Raw genomic sequence first — 18074 nt, forward strand, 5'->3', positions numbered from 1 at the left:
CTTTTCTGGGTGGGCCCAGGTCAAAGCTTTAGTTCATCTGTTCTGTCCACTGGTAGACACCCCTTCTGGCCTTTAATATGCATTGCCTAAATTCTTGCCCTATTTAAACTTCTGTGAGTTGCTAGGAAAGCTTTTTGTACCATTTTCTGCTACCCATTTTAAATAACATGGAAGCAAATTTCACGTCTAGTACGAGTATTTTTATTAAGTTTATTGTACAAAGGATAAATGAAGCCAGCTCCTTTTTTGTAAAGGTTAACTGCTACTCAGGACGTGACCAGAGCATGTTTCTTGGTGTGACGGTCACACTACAAAACACCACTCATATCATAGCGGGCATAACACTGGTGAGCGAGATGTCCCCAGCAATGCTGAGTTTGGTGATTTCATTCAGGTTCTTCATCCGGTAGCTGAACTGCAGCAAATGAGCATCGTTGACAGCTACCTTGAAATGGTCTGTCTCACACAGAATGTGGATCTGAAAAATGTGAGTCAGACAGATGAGTTTAACATGGCCTTTGTTTCAGGGATTGTCTGTCAGGCTACAGGGACTGTGGCCACTGTTCTGAATCAAGCCTAGGTTAATAGTGACTGGGAGCCATTGTCCCACTGGCATCAGCTAGCAGCGGTTGTGAAACAAGTTGGTACTGGGAGAGTAAGTGTCTATCGCAAAAAATGGCCATTCGCCTTTCTGCTGCCATTCCACTGATCAAAGTATCCCTCACGCGCCCTCATCGCTCCAGAGCTGTCGGGAAAGCTTTGCCGTGAGGCTGACATCCATGCTCTGCCAGTTCTGTGGACGGGGGACCTAACTGTCAAGCTCTGATAGCTTTCACAAGCACTTAATTCTGCATCCCTTTTCCCGAATTGAAGCCAAGTGTTTGTTCGGTCCCTTCTCCCTTATGAGGACTAGTTCAGTAAAATTTGCTTCTGAGTCTTGTCCACCACTGCACGCTATCCTGTGAGTTACAGTTCCCTGTTAAACCCCAGGCTCCCTTGTAAAATGGTCAAGAATATCTAGCAGTCCAGACACCTACTCACCAGCCCTGCTCAACAACCGGCTGTTTTACTTGCCTGGGCTGAGTACAGCTTTGCAAGGCTGTTTTAAACATTGAGCGAGCGGGGCCCTGAATACTGTAACTCTACTTCCATATGTTCCAGTGGTGATGTGTAAGCTGGGGAGCTGCTTCACCAGCCAGGGAAGGGAAAAAACACTCCCTGCTTCAGGGCCTTAGAAGGACTTTCTTCAGGGCTTGTTTTTTATCCACCAAGCCACCATAAAACCAAAGAGCAAATCAATGGTAACAGGACATTTGCTTCCTATGGTATAGACTTTTTCCTGTGTTAGCTAGCCAGGTGAGGCAAAGGCACACCCCTTTGATCCTATGCCCCAGCCCCTGGGCGACAGGCAGGGACCTGCTAACCCTTGAGAGGTTGCAGCACCTTTACCTTGTCAGCCTGGCTTTGACCAAACACTAGACTGTTCTGTAGAAAGGGTTCCTTGACAAGCAGTTTTCTGCATCAGCTGGCTTTCCCTGTGATCTGCTGGGAGACCTCCCTGATCTGCACCATAAGGCCTATGATTACAGCTCTGTGTAGCAGCCCAATTAGTAACTATTAAAAAGAGGCAACATGAGTGTGAGGGGGAGTTTTGAGGGGGTAAAAGCTGTGCCCTGAGCCTTGGCAGGAGGGTTGAGAAAGGTATGGAATGGATACATTTTATGAAGTTGCCAATTAAGGTAAGACCCACCTTAACATGGCCCTTACAAAAGCAGGTTTCTTTATAACCAGACTCACTGGACTTTCTCCTTTGTGCAAGCAGCAAAGTCTTTACTCCATGGCCCTTAGCTTGTCCTGCTATGGCCAGCCCTGGCTGGTAGGGACCCTAGTCTTATCTGTCACATTGCATCTCAGAGAAGCTACTATCACTTTTACACAGTCCTGGCATCAGAAGGCATGTAACTTGCATGTGGCTTTTGAATTTAGTGCTGTTAAAAGGTACCAGCATGACAGCCCTGGCGATTTAAGTCCTCTATCCACCAAAAGGGACAATAGCCCTGTGAGCCTCCCAGGGCTGCTGGGTGAACGTGCTGGAAGGACCAGCTGTAGGGCTGCAAGGGCAGCTTCTTGTTTATGCCCATTCACCTAGACTGCTAAAGACAAGGGCCAGTTAGTACCACGGTGGTGAACTTTTTGCAACGGGGCACTGGAGTCGGTGAACACTCCTGTCCAATATATGGCATTTAGGAGCGGATATTTAGAAAATACACATTTAAAGTTTGTGTAGCACCAGGTATACCAGTCACCAGGCCTGCTGGGTAAAGTTTAATTTATACCTTAAAAGGTTTGCCAGCTTCAAATGGAAACCTGGGCGAGGTTCTCTCCTCCTTTCCCCAGTTATTCTGAATCATTGAATTACAGACAATGACTTGTCTGTTTTCCTCGTTGAAGCGGGGATTAAAGTGGAAGGCGATATCATGCCCTTTCTTGAAATCCAGTGAAAATCTGCAAGAGATCGATAACTGCTCTTTCCACAGCCCCTGAACTGTATTGTGGTACAGCTCGTAGGCTATTTCCCACAGCATTTGCCTTTAGGCCCAGAAAGCAGAGGAGTAAGTCATGAAAACAAGGTAATACGTTTCTGGCTGCACTGACTCTAGTACAGCTTAGGCCACGTTCCAAAGCAGAAAGTCAAGAAACTGCTGTCCTGCCAAAAAGCACATTCATCTTTCAGGAGGGTGGTGCCTGAATGAGAAGTTACACAATCGTAATGAAACAGGCAGCCCTGGGTCCTGCTTTCACTGACTTAGCAAGTCAGCAGCTCCCGGTGTGCCTAAAATTACAAACACACAGGACACTACACGTTACACTCTGACTGGTTGACTATCCCTGCCCCATAATCATGGCTTCCCCAGTGAACCCCTCATCTGAATTGCTGCTTCTACAGCACCTTCCACACACCAATTTGCATTTATAATGGATAGTTTGAGAAACTTCTGCTTAATGAAAGGGCAATTCATCAGGAAGCAGAGGCTGCATTGAGTTAGGATAAAATAGCAAACATGGAGGTGTAGTTCAGATTACAGATGACTAGACCCTGACCAAAAGGGAGGATATGGGACCTCCCCATGTGACTCCTCCCCGCCTGGGGCCCCCATGCTGGGGTGGGGAGGGGCTCTGTCCTTCCACTGGGCCAGCTCCCACTGGCATGTTCAGAGGCTCTCCCTAGCAGCCAGGACTCGGAGCCACTCCTGGATGCTGCCCGGGAGTGGCTCTGGGGCTTTCTGCTTTTGAATGTTGCCTAAGCAGTACTAAGCCAGTCAGTAGCTGCCTGGGAGAGCACCTCGATGCGACTGGGCTGCCTCCCGCCCGGGCTTGGCTTCCAGGACAGTGCTGAGTGAGTTGGAGCCCCCCAGGCCCCTCCAGCATGCTCAGAGTCGGCTCCTGTCCCCAGACACTGAGCCTGGGCAGGGGGCAGCCTGCCGCTGCTGCAGCCAGACATTCTCCCAGGCAGCTGCTGTGCTGCACCGGGCAGCATGGCTGGAAGAGGCTCTGGCCCCCGCCCAGGCTGGCTGCTGGAGGGGCACTTGGCCCTTCGTGCACCTCCCACAAGTGGCCTCTCTGATCTGATCAGCCTGTCTGGTGGGGTAACGCCCGAGTGCTGCAGATTGGGCCCTGTCGTGCCTGTGTGATGCTCCCCAGTGGGACGTTAGGGGAGCCGCTCTGGGGCACAAAGGTCAAGTGGAGTTTTGTTCACATCAGACTGTAGTGCGAATTCAGTTGCTACACACCCTGCTTCTCCAGAGTTAACCAAGATCCAGCTGGAGAAGGGTTTGGCCACAGCTAGAAATAACGTTCCACTCGGAGTTGTCATAGCAACCCCTTCGATCCCCTGGGGTGCATCAACAGGACAGACCTGTGCCTTTAGGCACCGCCTGGAGCAAGGGCTGTGGCGTGAGCTGCACCCGCCAGGAGTAGCTGTGGACGTCGCAGAGGCTCAGTTGTCTGTCCCTGCCCACAGAGTAATTCAATGCTGGCCTAGCCCAGCAGGAAATCGAGGCAGCCCTTACGCCAGCTCAGCCGCACTGGCCCCCACACCAGCGAGGACAGAGACGCGGCTGTACCCACGCCCTGTCCCTGATGGAAGCAACCAGCAAACAGCACCCAGTGACTCCTGCACCCTCACACACACGCCCCCTGCCAGCTGTCCGGGGGATTCTGACTCCCCTTTCTGCTCCTGCAGAGGTGCACAGAGCAAGGCACAACCTAGCCATCGTTAATACAGCGCGTGCCTCCTGGCATCGTCACCCTGGCTCCGTTTGGGATACTCATTGCTCCGTCTCCCTTTACCTGGAGGGGTTCGGATTCACCGTCCCCACGATTGTTATCAACAAGCGAGGCACGAGGCCGGTCTGCAAGGGCAGGTCAAAGGGGACTCTCTGTGAAAAAACACAGACTTTTCATTAGCAAGAACCGGACTTGTAGCCGACATTTAAAACCACCTATATAAAAATACGCAGCCAAATCCTAAATTCTCATAACTCGACAGTAATCGGAGGAACACAACAGGCTCCTCAGGAGACTGTTAGACACCCGGCTGTCTGACCCACGTAGGAAAGCTACCCCCTGAGCTCCTCTCACCCCTAGCTAGCATTAAAGGGACGCTGACTGAAGACTTCCCAGTTACTGGTGCTTTACAATATAAATGTAGCTGGGAGCTAATGACTTAAGATCTCTGTCAAGGAAACAAGTTTGCCTGGAAAGGGCATAAATGGTATTTTCTGAGAAGTTTGTTTTAGAAATTGCAATAGTGGCTTGTTCCTCAGGAATTAAAATGTTCAGGGATCATTTGGATGCAAGGTGACAACAAGGAGCATGGTGTTTTTCAGCGCTATCCGTTTCTTCCAGCAAGATCCCAGCTCTGTAACATCTCCTTACTCACCATGAAGGATCAGGGACACATGCTGGTACTTTCACCTCCCAGGCAGCAACAATATCGCGCTAAAGGCCTGGGTGACAGCACTGTGGGCCTGATCCTGTAGGGGCCCGAGCACTCTCAATGCCTACGGACGCTGGGAGGCAGGAGGGCACTTTGCACTTTCCAGGAAGGATTCTGCACCTTGCAAAATTGAGCAGCATGTGCTCCGGTTCCTAATTCATACTCGACTGCATTCTCAGTCAGTCAGGTCCTGCCTGTTCTCAGCCTATCAGACACTGCAGATTGTCTAAGAACTGGAAGCTATTCAAAAATTATATAGCTGTCACCAGTGGAGCAGTAGGTCCCCCTGGCTGAGGGGCAGATCCAAATCCAGGTCCAACTTGTGGAGCAGTAGGAGGTGCTCCAGGATAGGCCCCCGGTGCTCCAGGATAGGCCCCCGGTGCTCCAGGATAGGCCCCCGGTGCCCCAGGATAGGCCCCCGGTGCCCCAGGATAGGCCCCCGGTGCCCCAGGATAGGCCCAAGGACCAGCAGGTTGATTTCCCCAGGGAGCAGCAGGCCAGCCTTGGTTTGGAGGAGCATTTGGGTTTGTGTTACCGGGTCCAGATAAGGCATCAGATAGCTGGATGGAAGACAAAACATCGTCAGTATGCTGCCATTGCATCCTGCCTGCCAATGTGAGTCTGTTTTGATTCCTTACATGCTTCTGTCTCTTGGTACTTTACAGGGAGAAAGGACAGGCAGAGACCAGAACATCAGACAGCAGGGTCATTATCAATCTACCTCTTGACCAGGAGAGGGGGGTTTGGAATGTGTTTCACAAACTACAGGATCTGGCCTCTCACTCGACAGAGCCTTGAGATCCAGAGTGGCATGGAGTGGGATTGGAGAGAGAGCCCTAGGGAGGTTAGAAAGAAGGGGAGGTTGGCTTGCAGGTAAGGAGGGGCAGGGATTGGACCAGCACAGGCTAGTCTGGAGTCTCTCTATATGACCCAAAGACTGTGAATGCCAACTGGCAGAGGGCACGGGGATCCCCTGGGTTCACCAAAATAATGTCATGTAAGGTCTCTAATGAAAAACCTCTGGCACACTGGTCATCATCATCGTGAGATGTCCGTATGGAAAACATGAAGAGTTACACATGTATGCAGCAAATTATGTTCTCTAAGCCTTGTGTTTAAAGGCAGAGCATTCAAAGGTAGTGTCCCTTGAGGGAAACTTCTCCAGACAGGAAGAGGAGACGTTTATCTCCCTGCTGGACCACTGAGTGTGTCTTACAGTAGAAGTCTATTAACACACTGAGTCAAATGCTAATGAAGAGCTTGTGGAGACTTCAGAAGGAAATTAACAGGAAGAGGCAAATGGAGGAGGGACCCCAGTTTTCAGATGAATCTCAAAGATCTGTTCTGGTATATTTGCCGGGGGGGCGGGGTGTTGCAGAGAGATGCTTTGGCACCCTTCAATCTCTAAGGCACGTTGCCAACAGGCTTGATCTTTTGAAAAGGGATCTCAGCCATAACAGTGGGAAAAGGACTTGGAGTAAGCTACCCTGTTGAGACAGGAAAAGTCTTGTGAGTTAAGTTTAAGCTCTAGAAAGCATGTTATAATTTTGTTTTATATGTAACCATTTGTTTCCAATATTCTTACTCACTATCCGCTCTTTGATGATAAACTTATCCTTGTTTTCACTATAAATATATCTAAGTGCTGTGTTTTCAGCAGACTGATGGTCCTGAGTTGTATCTTGTAAACTGGTGTGTGCTATTCCCTTGGGAGTAGAGGACATGCGAATTCTGTGAGTGTTCAGTGGATCAGGGACTGGGCACTTCAGAGGGACACTCTGAGGAGTCAGGGGTTGCTAACCTGTCCAGGGAGCACAAGGCCTGCAGAGGCCTGGAAGGCAGCTTGTGTTGCAAGAGGGCAGTGGAGTCAGGGAGCTGATCCAGAATAGGCACAGACAAGACTCCCTCACACTAAGGGCAGGTGTTAGCAAGGTGCCTCACAACCCTGGGAAGCATCAAGCTCTAGCAAGCTGCACTGTGTTGTGTTTATGGTAATAAACATACAATTGAAAGCCAGAATAATGGCGATGAGCCTGGTCCCACTCCCACTAACACCAATGAGAATCTTCCCACTGAAGTCAATGAGAGTAGGGACAGTGCACACAACCCTAAATATTCATGAGCAGCCACTGATTTTGGATGCCCAACCTGAGACGTCCAGGAGGGATTATTTCAACACTAAGTGTACAGATTAAGAATTGAATTTAGTTTTGAGGAGTTCTATACAGCTTAGAAAAGATGAGAAATTCTAGCTTCCACACAAAAACTGTACGCTTTAGTACAAGGCAATATCGTTTATAATGCTCAAAGACTGTGAATTTTGTTTAAAAAGTCAGGACTTACAGAAAAACCGTCTGCCATTTTCCTGAAACAAAGACAAAGGAGACAGTTAATACTCATTTTTCCCAGATTCCATCTATAAGACACAGATCTTAGCATTGCACTTTTAAAAGTCACACGGGTTTATATTTAATATGTGCTGAAGAACATATCCCCTATGTCTTGCTTGCCAACTTTTCACCTCAGAGTATTGCTTCTTCCAGAGTGAATGTCTCTTAACTACACCAAGGACTAATGACATCTATATGAAACACTGTTATCTAAATATTAAGCGGGAAGATATCAGTGCCATACTAGATGTTACACTGCTGGTACCTGGACCAATGTTTAAAATTAGTGCCTCCTTACTTAGATGATGTTATTCTCTATATTAACCCCGAGGGTTGAGACCTTAATGGGAAGCAGGCCAATAATCGCTGGAATCTTCAGTGCTCAAGGACTGCAAATTAAATGGATAGTTGCTACATTCTGAGATATGCATGCAAGGGCCATTATCTTGGCAAGGGCTTTGCTGTAAGGGACTTGAATCAATACAGTTATCTTTCCTGGATAGATGGACACCAATCTGAAGTGTATCATCTGTGGGGACTTAAAATCCAGTTAAGGAAATACTGTTTAATCACACAGCAGTCATGTACAGCAGCTTATTCAGTTATACAAGTCCTGATTCAGCACATCCTTAAACACCAGAGTAATCCCAATCATCTCAAAATTAAGCAGATGTATATTGCTGAATCAGGGCCACAGTGAGAGAACAAGCATGGCCGAATTTCTGTCTTTCCAACAGAAGTGAGCATCCAATGAAGTGAGCTGTAGCTCACAAAAGCTTATGCTCAAATAAATTGATTAGTCTCTAAGGTGCCACAAGTCCTCCTTTTCTTTTTGCGAATACAGACTAACATGGCTGCTACTCTGAAACCTTTTAATTAATGGAGCTCTCAGATAGACAGTATGAAAAAGATCTGACAGGCTGTAACATCTGTGTTTCTATTGGCTGTCATTTTCCAGATAAGTATAATTTGCACTTGAGATGATTTTTGTACTGACAGTTTCTTACTGAATCTTTGTTAGGTAACAAATTTCAGCCTTTCCACAAACTGTGTTCTGATTTATTTTTTTTTTTTTTGAATGGCTGCCAATTCTGATAAGTGTAAAGCCAGTTCCAATATCCTAGAAACCAAATTTGTGACATTGGTGTAGGGTGACCAGGTGTCCCGATTTTATAGGAACAGTCCTGATTTTGGGGTCTTTTTCTTATATAGGCTCCTATTACCCCCCACAACCTGTCCCGATTTTTCACACTTGCTGCCTGGTCACCCTACATTTAAGTCCAGAGTAACTCCCCTGAAGTCAATGAAGTTACTCTGGCTCTACATCAGTGTTACAGAAATCAGAATCTGGCCCTGCGCAGTGCATAAGAAGCAAAAGATAGAGCTACACTAAGAGTAGTCAGCTTTAAATTCTCCTTTTTGTCAAATACTTTTCATCACAATGTTTTCCTCTGGCCATCACAGTTGGAAATCGATTTGTATCAGTAAGTGGTAACACAGTTATAGTTACAGACATGACTATATGGATGGAGCTTTGATGCTATTTATTCAGTCTGTAAATAAGGACCACATCAAGTTTGTTATCTTTGCAAATCAAGACTTCTGCCAAATTGAAAACTCCATAGGAAGAAAGAAAAGAGAAGTCCCACCGATTCAGTTCTTCCTGCTTCCAGGAATGAAGATTTTGCAACCAGAGATTTGCTAGCACTTTAGTTATTATTTCTATAGTGCTACAGGAATGCAGGACCCTTTACAGTCACATAGCAAGACAAAGTCTCTGCCTGGAGGAATTGCAAGTGTCTGATTTAGACCAATACAGACAAGTAAGGTGCAGGAGCCAGAGCAAACAGTGCGTGAGAGGAATTCAGCGTAGTGCATTAGGCAGAACAGAATGCAGCCCGCTCCAGCCGCGAGCTGCAGAAGATGGTTTGTGTTAGTGAAGTGGGCAGACCTGCCCCAGACACACAGCAGCCTTGTGCAAAAAGAAGGTGTCATTTTATTTCGTTCCCCTGACTGTAGCTGCATTTTAAGTCGCACAACGGAACAGCTTGTTTCAATTGTTCAGATGCATAACAAGTTTTCATCTCCATTCGTCATGTGAGTGGTTGCGACTCTTATCCTAGGAGACACAAGTACAAAACCCAGAGACTGTTTCACCTCCCATCCCCCACCACAGAGGATGTTTTGACATACTTTAAAAAAAAAGGCAGCCCAAAGTTTTTGGAGCAAAAACCACAAACTACGTAATGGATTTAAAAAAAAAAAAAAAAAAAGTTAAGTTCAGGGATATTTCCACAGTAACTTCTCTTGGAAAAAATGCTTGGCTGATTTGTGTAGCCTTCAGCTAATGCGTGGCACAAATATGAGTCAGGACTTCACCCATTTTGATCAACTGCTCTCAGATGGAGTAGGATTCTCCTTCCATTAATAATAAAGAAAGTTTGGTTATAGCATACGACTAGCTTATCTCAGCGTGTCAGATAATGCTGTACAGTGATAAAATTCCCAGCTTGATCTTGCGCTTTTCATCAAAAGTGCTTTACAAAGGAGGCATCATTATCCCCATTTTACAGACAGGGAAACTGAGGCACAGAGCCATGAAGTGACTTGCCCAAAGTCACCCGGCAGAACAGTGGCAGAGCCAGGAATAAACTTAGGTCCTTTGAGTCCCAGACCAGTGTTCTAGCCACTGAGCTATACTACCTCTCTAGCAGTATACTAGCTGAAAAACTCCCACTGACTTCAGAGAGAGCAGGGTCGGCCCCTAAGTTGTTAACAGAGCATCAGTCCTCATTTTACAACCCTGCCACTCAAAACTGCACCTGCTTTTTAGATGAACAATTCCATCAAAGGTTTCAGAATAACAGCCATGTTAGTCTGTATTCACAAAAAGAAAAGGAGTACTTGTGGCACCTTAGAGACTAACCAATTTATTTGAGCATGAGCTTTCGTGAGCTACAGCTCACTTCATCAGATGCATACTGTGAAGTGAGCTGTAGCTCATGAAAGCTTATGCTCAAACAAATTGGTTAGTCTCTAAGGTGCCACAAGTCCTCCTTTTCTTTTTGTGAAATCCATCAAAGAGAACCAAAATCGGGCTCCAAACATGAGCGGCACTGAGGCCAGCAAAGGAAAGAATTAAATTTACCCAGCAACAGAAATAGTTACACTGGCACTGAGCTGGGACAGAGAACGTCTTTGTTAGCTGCTTGGCTGAACTGCACGTACATCCTCTGCCAGAAGCAGGAATCACTGCAACGCAGCCAGTAACATGGGGCCAATTCTTTTGTTTTGTCCTGTCTTTTTGTTCTGTGTTTGTACAGCACCTAGCACACTGGGGTCCTGGTCCTTGACCAGGGCTCTTAGGTGCTACTGTAACACAAATAACAACTATGCAGTAGACCGGGGTGGGCAAACTACTGCCCGGGGGCTGCATCCGGCCCTTCAGATGTTTTAATCCGGCCCTCGAGCTCCCACCGGGGAGTAGGGTCCAGGGCTCGCCCCTCTCCGGCGCTCCAGCATGTCCCCTCTCCAGCTCCCAAATGTAGGGGCAGCCAGGGGGCTCCACACACTGCCCCTGCCCCAAGCGCCGCCCCTGCACTCTCATTGGCCTGGAACCGCAGCCAATGGGAGCTTCAGGGGTGGTGCCTGCGGACAGGGCGGCACGCAGAGCTGCCTGACTGCCCCTCTGCATAGGAGCTGGAGAGAAACATGCCGCTGCTTCCGGGAGCTGCTTGAGGGAAGCACCCAGAGCCTGTCCGGAGCACCCTCCTGCAACCCCAAGCCCTCATCCCCAGCCCCATCCCAGAGCCCACGCCCCCAGTCAGACCCCCCTCCCCACACCCCAAACCCCTGCCCCAGCTCGGAACCCCCTCCCGTACCCTGAACTCCTCATTTTTGGCCCTACCCCAGAGCCCACACCCCCAGCCATAGCCCTCACCACCTCCCACATCCCAACCCCCAATTTCATGAGCATTCATGGCCCGTCATACAATTTCCATACCCAGATGTGGAACTCGGGCCAAAAAGTTTGCCCACCCTTGCAGTAGACCCTCACTGCACGTGCCTTGAAGATTTCAGTCTAAATGAACACAAACAGGGATATGCAGTAACTCTGACTTCCCCTCACCAGAAACTGATCCCATCACCGTATCCATCCATAGGAGAGTTGATAATTATGCAAATCAGTGTTTAAGAGTATTAACTACTATTACGGCCACAATGCAGCAACTAATAGTATAAGATAGCCTCCACTTCTCAGTGTGCACACACCAGGATCTGCAATTTTTGCACACTCACAGATGCTAGAAATTCCACCATGCAAAACACATTTGAATACATTAATTCAATCAACTGGAAGCACAAGTGTGAACGCAAAAATTGCCCTATGAGCAACAGTGCATATACAATTATTGATCTGTATTATGGTAAGCACCTGGAAGATCCAAACGATATCAGGGGGCCCCTTGTGTTAGGTGCTGTACACAACCTAGGGTGGGTCTATGCTAGAATAATGGGTATATTTGGACCTGCTCTGGGAAGGCAAGGGATGTTGCAATGTAGCCACACAAGGACAAGTTGTAGATAAGTGGAGGTTAGTTAACACACTCCAACCTAACCTCAACCCACTTTTCTAGCACAGAGAAGCTCATAGTGAGAGACAATTCCTATCTGGAACAGTTTATAACCTAAACAGCTAAGACAGACAAAAGATGGGAGGGGAAACTGAGGCCCGATGGGGGGAGGGGAGAAGTGACTTGGCCAAGGTCACACAGTATGTCCAGTCACTTTGGGACGAGCTGGCCCACCAGCAGACAAGATGATGGGACAGCAGCCTCAGAATGAGGAGGGAACATCAGAGCTACAGTGGAACAGAACCGAATAGCGCAGCTAATTCAGAGTGGGGTTCCCCTTTCGTTCAGCGTAGACACACAGGGACATCTGAATGCTCTCCGTGTAGCTCAGGGGCAAACCGCTGGAAGGAACGAAGCACAAACGACAACTCCTTCCCCTGGTTAAAAGCATGGGCCAAAGCGCTACTGAAAGGGACACAAACCATTTCAGTCCCCATTTCTTTACCCCCATCCCCCCCAGAGGTTTGCATGAAGCTCTCCAATTCTGCGGTGTTGTTGTTGAGACTGGAAGACTCCTCCTATTGAACACAACAAATTACAACACAGAGCCGGAGGCCGAGTTCTCAAGCTGCGAGACATCCAGCCTGCAGGTTGAGAGTGTGCTATGGCACTGGTAATCCAGCCCAGGTGGCGTTTGTCTGTCTGCCCCGTGCCATGCTGAACTGGCAAAGCTGGAGGTGGTGTTTTGTCTCTGACAAATCAATACCGTGAGGCCTGGATGTCTGATCCAAAGCCCACTGAAGTCCACGCAAGGACTTCGGGCCCTATCTTGCAAGCCTGCATTGCGAGGTATCAGGTTACCGCTGGGTGCTTTCGTAAATAATAAACTCTTACTGAAGTCAGGGGGGATTCCATGTGCAGATGATTAGGGCCTTACATTTCGCGTGTCAACGGGGGGAAGAACAGTTGAACAAGACTCCCATCCTGAGAGGCAACACCTTAATGATGCCACTGGAGATCTGGTCCATCTGCTACACAGATTATGAGAATTTTTGCCCTGATCAGTACTCCCAACCTGAGTGTTCCTAAGCCTAACGATCAGGGCTCCCTAAAATCAGGACATGGTTTTTTTTAAATCTCAATTTTTACGCCAAATATTCCTTTTTGGGTTCCTTGTATTTGCCTTCAGCTTTTTACATCTTTAGTATTCACTTTTTCGGGATTGTCTCTGCAGCTGTAAGGGCTAGAAGCATCCTGTTTCAAGTGGAATCCGATTCTCACGTCATCATGTGACTCCCAGAGCTGGGGCTTTAGCTGGAGACACCAAATATCCTGAAACTCATGACAAAGCTGAGAGAGGTGGCAACATCCCTTCCTCGTGCTCTGTGCAGACCGACAACAACTCATGTCTCCTCACCCCTACTGGAACGTTTTGTTTGACATTTGAACAATAACTCTGTATAGATCCTAATGTTTTGTCAGCAAAGGCTATTATGGTTTTCAGAGCCATAGCGAAAGGTCTAATTAACCCTTGGGTTTCAATGCGCCATGAGCCAGGCACCATCAAAGGATTGTCTCAGAAACACCAGGAATCCCCCCCCCCCCCACACACACACAGATGGCTCTATAGCAATTCCACCATCAGCAAGCTCTCCTTCCGCCCCCTGCATGCTGTGACAAGCAGCTGACACTCTGCTCTTTGGCTGCCTGGAACAGCTGCTGCTGGAGGAAACAGAACGCCAGCCTGTGGCCCTTTGAGATCCCGCACCCTGCAGGCTGCTTTTCCGCCCACCCACGGATCCAGGGCTGTGTGTATATGCACACACCCAAGGGAGGGTGAAGATTCAGAAACACAGGGATTGAAGTCACATGACAAAGTTCATTACAACCACTTTTTCCACTCATAGCTCCCCCCAAATCTCCCCTCATGGGCTAACCCTTTCCATGCTTGGCCTCAGACCTTTGTATTTTGGAAAGTTTGAGGTGAACCCAGTCGCTCAGTTGCACAACCCCAGTTGCCCCGCAGCATGCCCACCCGCCTGCCTCCATTTTTAGAAAGGAGAATTCAATACAAAACCCTCGGCTAATACAGCAATCAGGCTGCAATGAACACAGGAATGCCAGGAAATGAAATGATCAGCGTTCCTGGCATTCACATCGCATGCTCATAGTGTTTATTACTATCTAAGCTGATACTTACTATAAGGTACCCGCAACGTGGGCAAGTTAATACTGATTTAAGAACCTTTTAAATCACTAGCTTGTGTGCTTACATCTACACCCCTGGGTGTTACACTAGCAGCGGTCTTCAATTTTAGGACACACGCATTACTTTCTGGTCTGTGTCTTAGGGCATGAATTCTCAGCTTGGGTGGGCATGACCACCCTGCCAGGAGGGATCCCAGCTAGAGGCCAGGGATCACAGTGTTGAAAGGGGGACCCTGGTATGGAAAAAGTTGAGGACCACCATCCTAGGCTACACATCTCACAACCAAACACAAACATGAATATAAATGTTCGATCCTGCTCCTATTGAAAGGCACAGGAATTTTGCCATTGAACTCAGTAGAAGCAGGACCAAAGCCAGCTCAGAGACATTCAACAGGGGGAAGAGCTACAGATCAAGAGACACCTATTCCTCCGCCTGATTAAGGAATGGACTGGCCATTTTAATATTCCTGAATCTCATCAGCTAAAAGGCTTGTATAGCCATAGGGAGTGGAAAAGCGGAAAAGCAGAGAGGGATGCACAGTGCATAGGGAGTAATACACACCTACTACACACACGCACCACATAGGGAGGGACACACACCTACAATACACACATAATGCATAGGGATTACACAGCTGTTTCTATTTCCAAGCAACGCAAAGCATAAGGGGCACCTTTCATTACCACAACAGATTTAACAGACGTGTTGACTCTGGATGTAAATAAACCCACAGCCAGGTGGCCGGTTCCTAATGCTATTCATTTGTGCTAGTCACACTCACACAAGCAGGGGACCAAAAAGGGGGAAACAGAGGATTTACATTCGCCGCACAGAAGGGCCCGATAGTTTCGTTGAGAGGCAGACTCCATGGACTAGACACAGGGCCCAGATTGATTCTAATCCTGTCACAGGCAAGTCACTTACCCCCACCGTGCCTCAGTTTCCCCACATGAGAAAGGGGGGGCATGTCACAGAGCAGAGGCTGGGCAGCACCGCACAGGGGCCTCTGGGGATCCCTCGCTCCCCTCATCAGCTGGAGGCTCACTGGGGGCTACCGCTAGCTGAGCCGCGGCACAAGGCTGCCTTCGCTGCGGGGAGGGGTGAGGACCGGGGCGGACCCCAGCCCAGCGCCAGCCAGGACCTCCCCGGACGGGGCCCCAGCCCCGCGGCAGGCAGCCCCCGCTTCCCCGCGGCGCCCCAGGGACAGCTCGTGGGCAGCGGGCGGGCACCTCCCCAGGGAGCCGGGGCCGCCCTGCCCCGGGGGAGGCTGCGCCCCCGGCCCGGCTCACCTGCCGGCTGCCGCGGACCGGCACTGGCCGGGCGGCCCGGCTCCGCCCCGCGGCCGCCGAACCGGATCGGCATCTGCCCCGGCCGCTGGAAGAGCCGGAGCCGGAGCCGCGGGGGAGCCGGGGGCCAGGCGCCCGTCCCGGGCATCGTGGGGACTTTGCGGCGCCTCCTTGTGAACAGGTGGGAGGGCGCAGGCCCCAGATGGGTGCGGGAAAGCGGCCGCCCCGCCGGCAGGGGGTCGGGACGGATCGCCGCCCCCTGCCTGCAGCTCTCTGCCGGGGCAGGGAGAGGGGGGGACCCCACCGGGACGGGCTGGGCAAGCTGCCTCTTGTCCACACGAGCCACTCGCAGCCTGAACTGCGGAGATCTCGCTCCTGCCTGTGCACCCTCGCAGCGTGTTCCCGGGGTGCTGGGGTTACGGTGCTGGCCAGGCCAGGGAGCGAGTGTGGACACCAGGCTGGGCTCCTGCCTGCAGATCGCTTCCCCCCCATTCCAGCTTTGCAGAGCGGGGACTGAGCCTTGCAAGATAATCTACACAGAGGGGCCGAAGCAGGATCCCCGCCCTCTCATGGCTTCTCTGTGATGGATAGAAGGCCTGAGAACGCTTCGCTTTCATTCCGCTTCGCTTCGCTTCCCTTACCGTAGGAGTAGCAGGGCCGTCAAGCTTGCGCCTCTCTGTCCTCTCTAGAAGTCTCCCTCCCTTGGAGCCAGCAGGGAGTTTCCTTAGCGCGTGGAGACGGGGCAGGACTCAGCCTGCCAGGGCCAGTGGGTGGAACAGAAGGTGGGGCACAGGGAAAGCCCCAAGCCAGGGCCTCCAACAAATGATTAAGGAAGGAAACTGCAGTGATGTTGCTGTGGGAGACCTTCGTGCCCTGGAAATGCCTCCAACTTCATGTGCTGCTTTGTTGCTGGTGGTATCAATGAGGGTGAACCGCCAAAGGGAGGGGGTCGGGGACTTGAAATGGGAGCTGTCCCTCAGACTGAACTGCACTTGAGATCAGAGGCGGAGAGTTATATGGGCCCGTGCTCCACCAATATTCAGGAACATAGGCCCAGCTCCACCAATGTTTGGGCTTATATTTTTAGAGCCGTCCCCTCCATAGGACAGACCGGACCAACTGCCCTGGGCCCTGTGCTTTGGGGGCCCCTGCACTTCGCTCACTGAGGCCAGCGCCAGGCCTCCCGCTAACTCCCCAGGCCACCCTGGACCCCAGCCTGCCCCGCCTCTTCCCGCTCCTGCTCAGCCCCCATTCCACCCCTTCCCCCAAGCCCCCACCCTGCCTCTTTTGGGCTTCCGCCCCCTCCCCTGAACAACGTTGGGAGCCGGCAGCGTGGGGCAGGGTGAGGTGGGCTGGGGCCAGGTGCTCACTGCTGCCAGTGCCAGGCCCCCCGCTAACCCTCCAGGCCGCCCTGGACCCCGTGTCCCCCTGAAGCACGGGGCCCCCCAAAGCAGGGTGCCTAGGCTGGTTGCCCCGGTCCGTCCTATGGACAGGATGGCTCTGCTTGGACCCGTTCTGGGCACCATCAAAAATTATACAAACCTGGCGCCCATGCTTGAGATAAAGTAATGGCTGGGGCATGGATGGACCCTTTACCAAGGGGAGTTTTCCTTCCCCACTGTTCACTAAGCATGTGTGTGAAATAGGTGTTAAAGAACAAGCCCCCATGTTTTAAACAGAGTGAATAAAAATCAGTTTTCCTCTGAATTAATCAGCTCTGGCTTCCAGGGTAGCCGTGGGCTTCTCTTCCTACTGATTGGGAGAACCTGAGCTAATGATGCTGCTTTCAGCCTGGTGCCAGCTAACTCAAGCACTCCCGGCCAGGTTCAAACACGGTAACATTTCCTAATCTAAATGCAGACCTCTGTGGGGTCCCATATCCCAACCACTTCACCAGCTGTCCACAAAAACAGGCTACACCAGGCCTGAATTTCTCATGTCAAAAAATAACCTGAAAACCCACCCCTTTCAGCCCTCCCTTCCCTCATCAGAAAGAAGCAAAAAAAAAAGGCACCAAACTTGTTTTTCCCCATCGCAGGTCACCTTCCAAGGTGTGCAAGCTAAACTGGCTGTGCCCAAGCATTGTTGCTGCATAACAAAACCAACAATATGCCCACATGACTGTCCTGCTTCCCAGCTGCAACCAATAACTCACTGACTGTGTGTGTCAACAGACCTTCCGCCCTAAGTCAGGGAGCTCAAACGCTGCGGGCCAGGGGGTGTCCGTATCAGCACCTCGAGCAATAAAAGTCTTTTGCGACAACCGGGCCTAGAAGTTTTTGCCTGCTTGGCAATTGACCATGAAAAGTAGGTCAAGATATTTTTAATAAAGAATGTTTTAAGGAGGCACAAGAAAGCCAGAGGGAAAAACTGAATTAGTCCAAACAAAAAAGCCTACTGATATAACTGAAGCCCTGTGTGAAGATCATGCTTGGTAAATAAGAAAATGTGGTTCCCTTCTCTCAGTCTGGCTCTTTCAAGACTCAACTGCTCCCGTTTTGTGGCTTGGCCCTCCGGTCAGGTCATAGTAATTTTCCTCTTCCGTGGGTGGGTGCATGTATCAAAGTCTTGCATGATGACCCACTGCTCCTTAACCAAGCCTCTTCCCCAATG

At 50.0% G+C, this 18074-nt stretch overlaps 1 protein-coding gene across 2 annotated transcripts; it reads right to left on the reverse strand.

The window, feature by feature from the left end:
• Positions 1 to 178: 178 nt before the first annotated feature.
• LGALS3 (galectin 3) lies at positions 179 to 16262 on the reverse strand. Of its 2 annotated transcripts, none has more exons than XM_084632391.1 (6): positions 16103 to 16262; positions 7343 to 7364; positions 5266 to 5559; positions 4351 to 4439; positions 2337 to 2505; positions 179 to 478 (listed from the first exon to the last, which is right to left on the reverse strand). In XM_084632391.1, exons 2-6 carry the CDS (start codon positions 7358 to 7360, stop codon positions 323 to 325), a joined length of 726 nt encoding a protein of 241 aa, XP_084488517.1. In that variant the 5' UTR covers positions 7361 to 7364; positions 16103 to 16262; the 3' UTR covers positions 179 to 322. The 2 variants fall into 2 exon arrangements, with proteins under 2 accessions (XP_084488517.1, XP_084488518.1); XM_084632392.1 differs by lacking the exon at positions 16103 to 16262 and adding an exon at positions 15100 to 15227.
• Positions 16263 to 18074: the final 1812 nt, after the last annotated feature.

Source organism: Lepidochelys olivacea (assembly GCF_965140295.1).
Source record: "Lepidochelys olivacea isolate rLepOli2 genome assembly, chromosome: 6".
Classification (NCBI taxonomy): Eukaryota; Metazoa; Chordata; order Testudines; family Cheloniidae; genus Lepidochelys; species Lepidochelys olivacea.

Bases quoted from the DNA above. Each gene is read 5' to 3' on its own strand.
- LGALS3 (XM_084632391.1), bottom strand. The intron at 4,440-5,265 runs GTGACAGCTATA...GTTTTTTCACAG, and splicing joins GGGGACCTACTGCTCCACTG to AGAGTCCCCTTTGACCTGCC. The intron at 479-2,336 runs GTATAAATTAAA...CACATTTTTCAG, and splicing joins AAGCTGGCAAACCTTTTAAG to ATCCACATTCTGTGTGAGAC.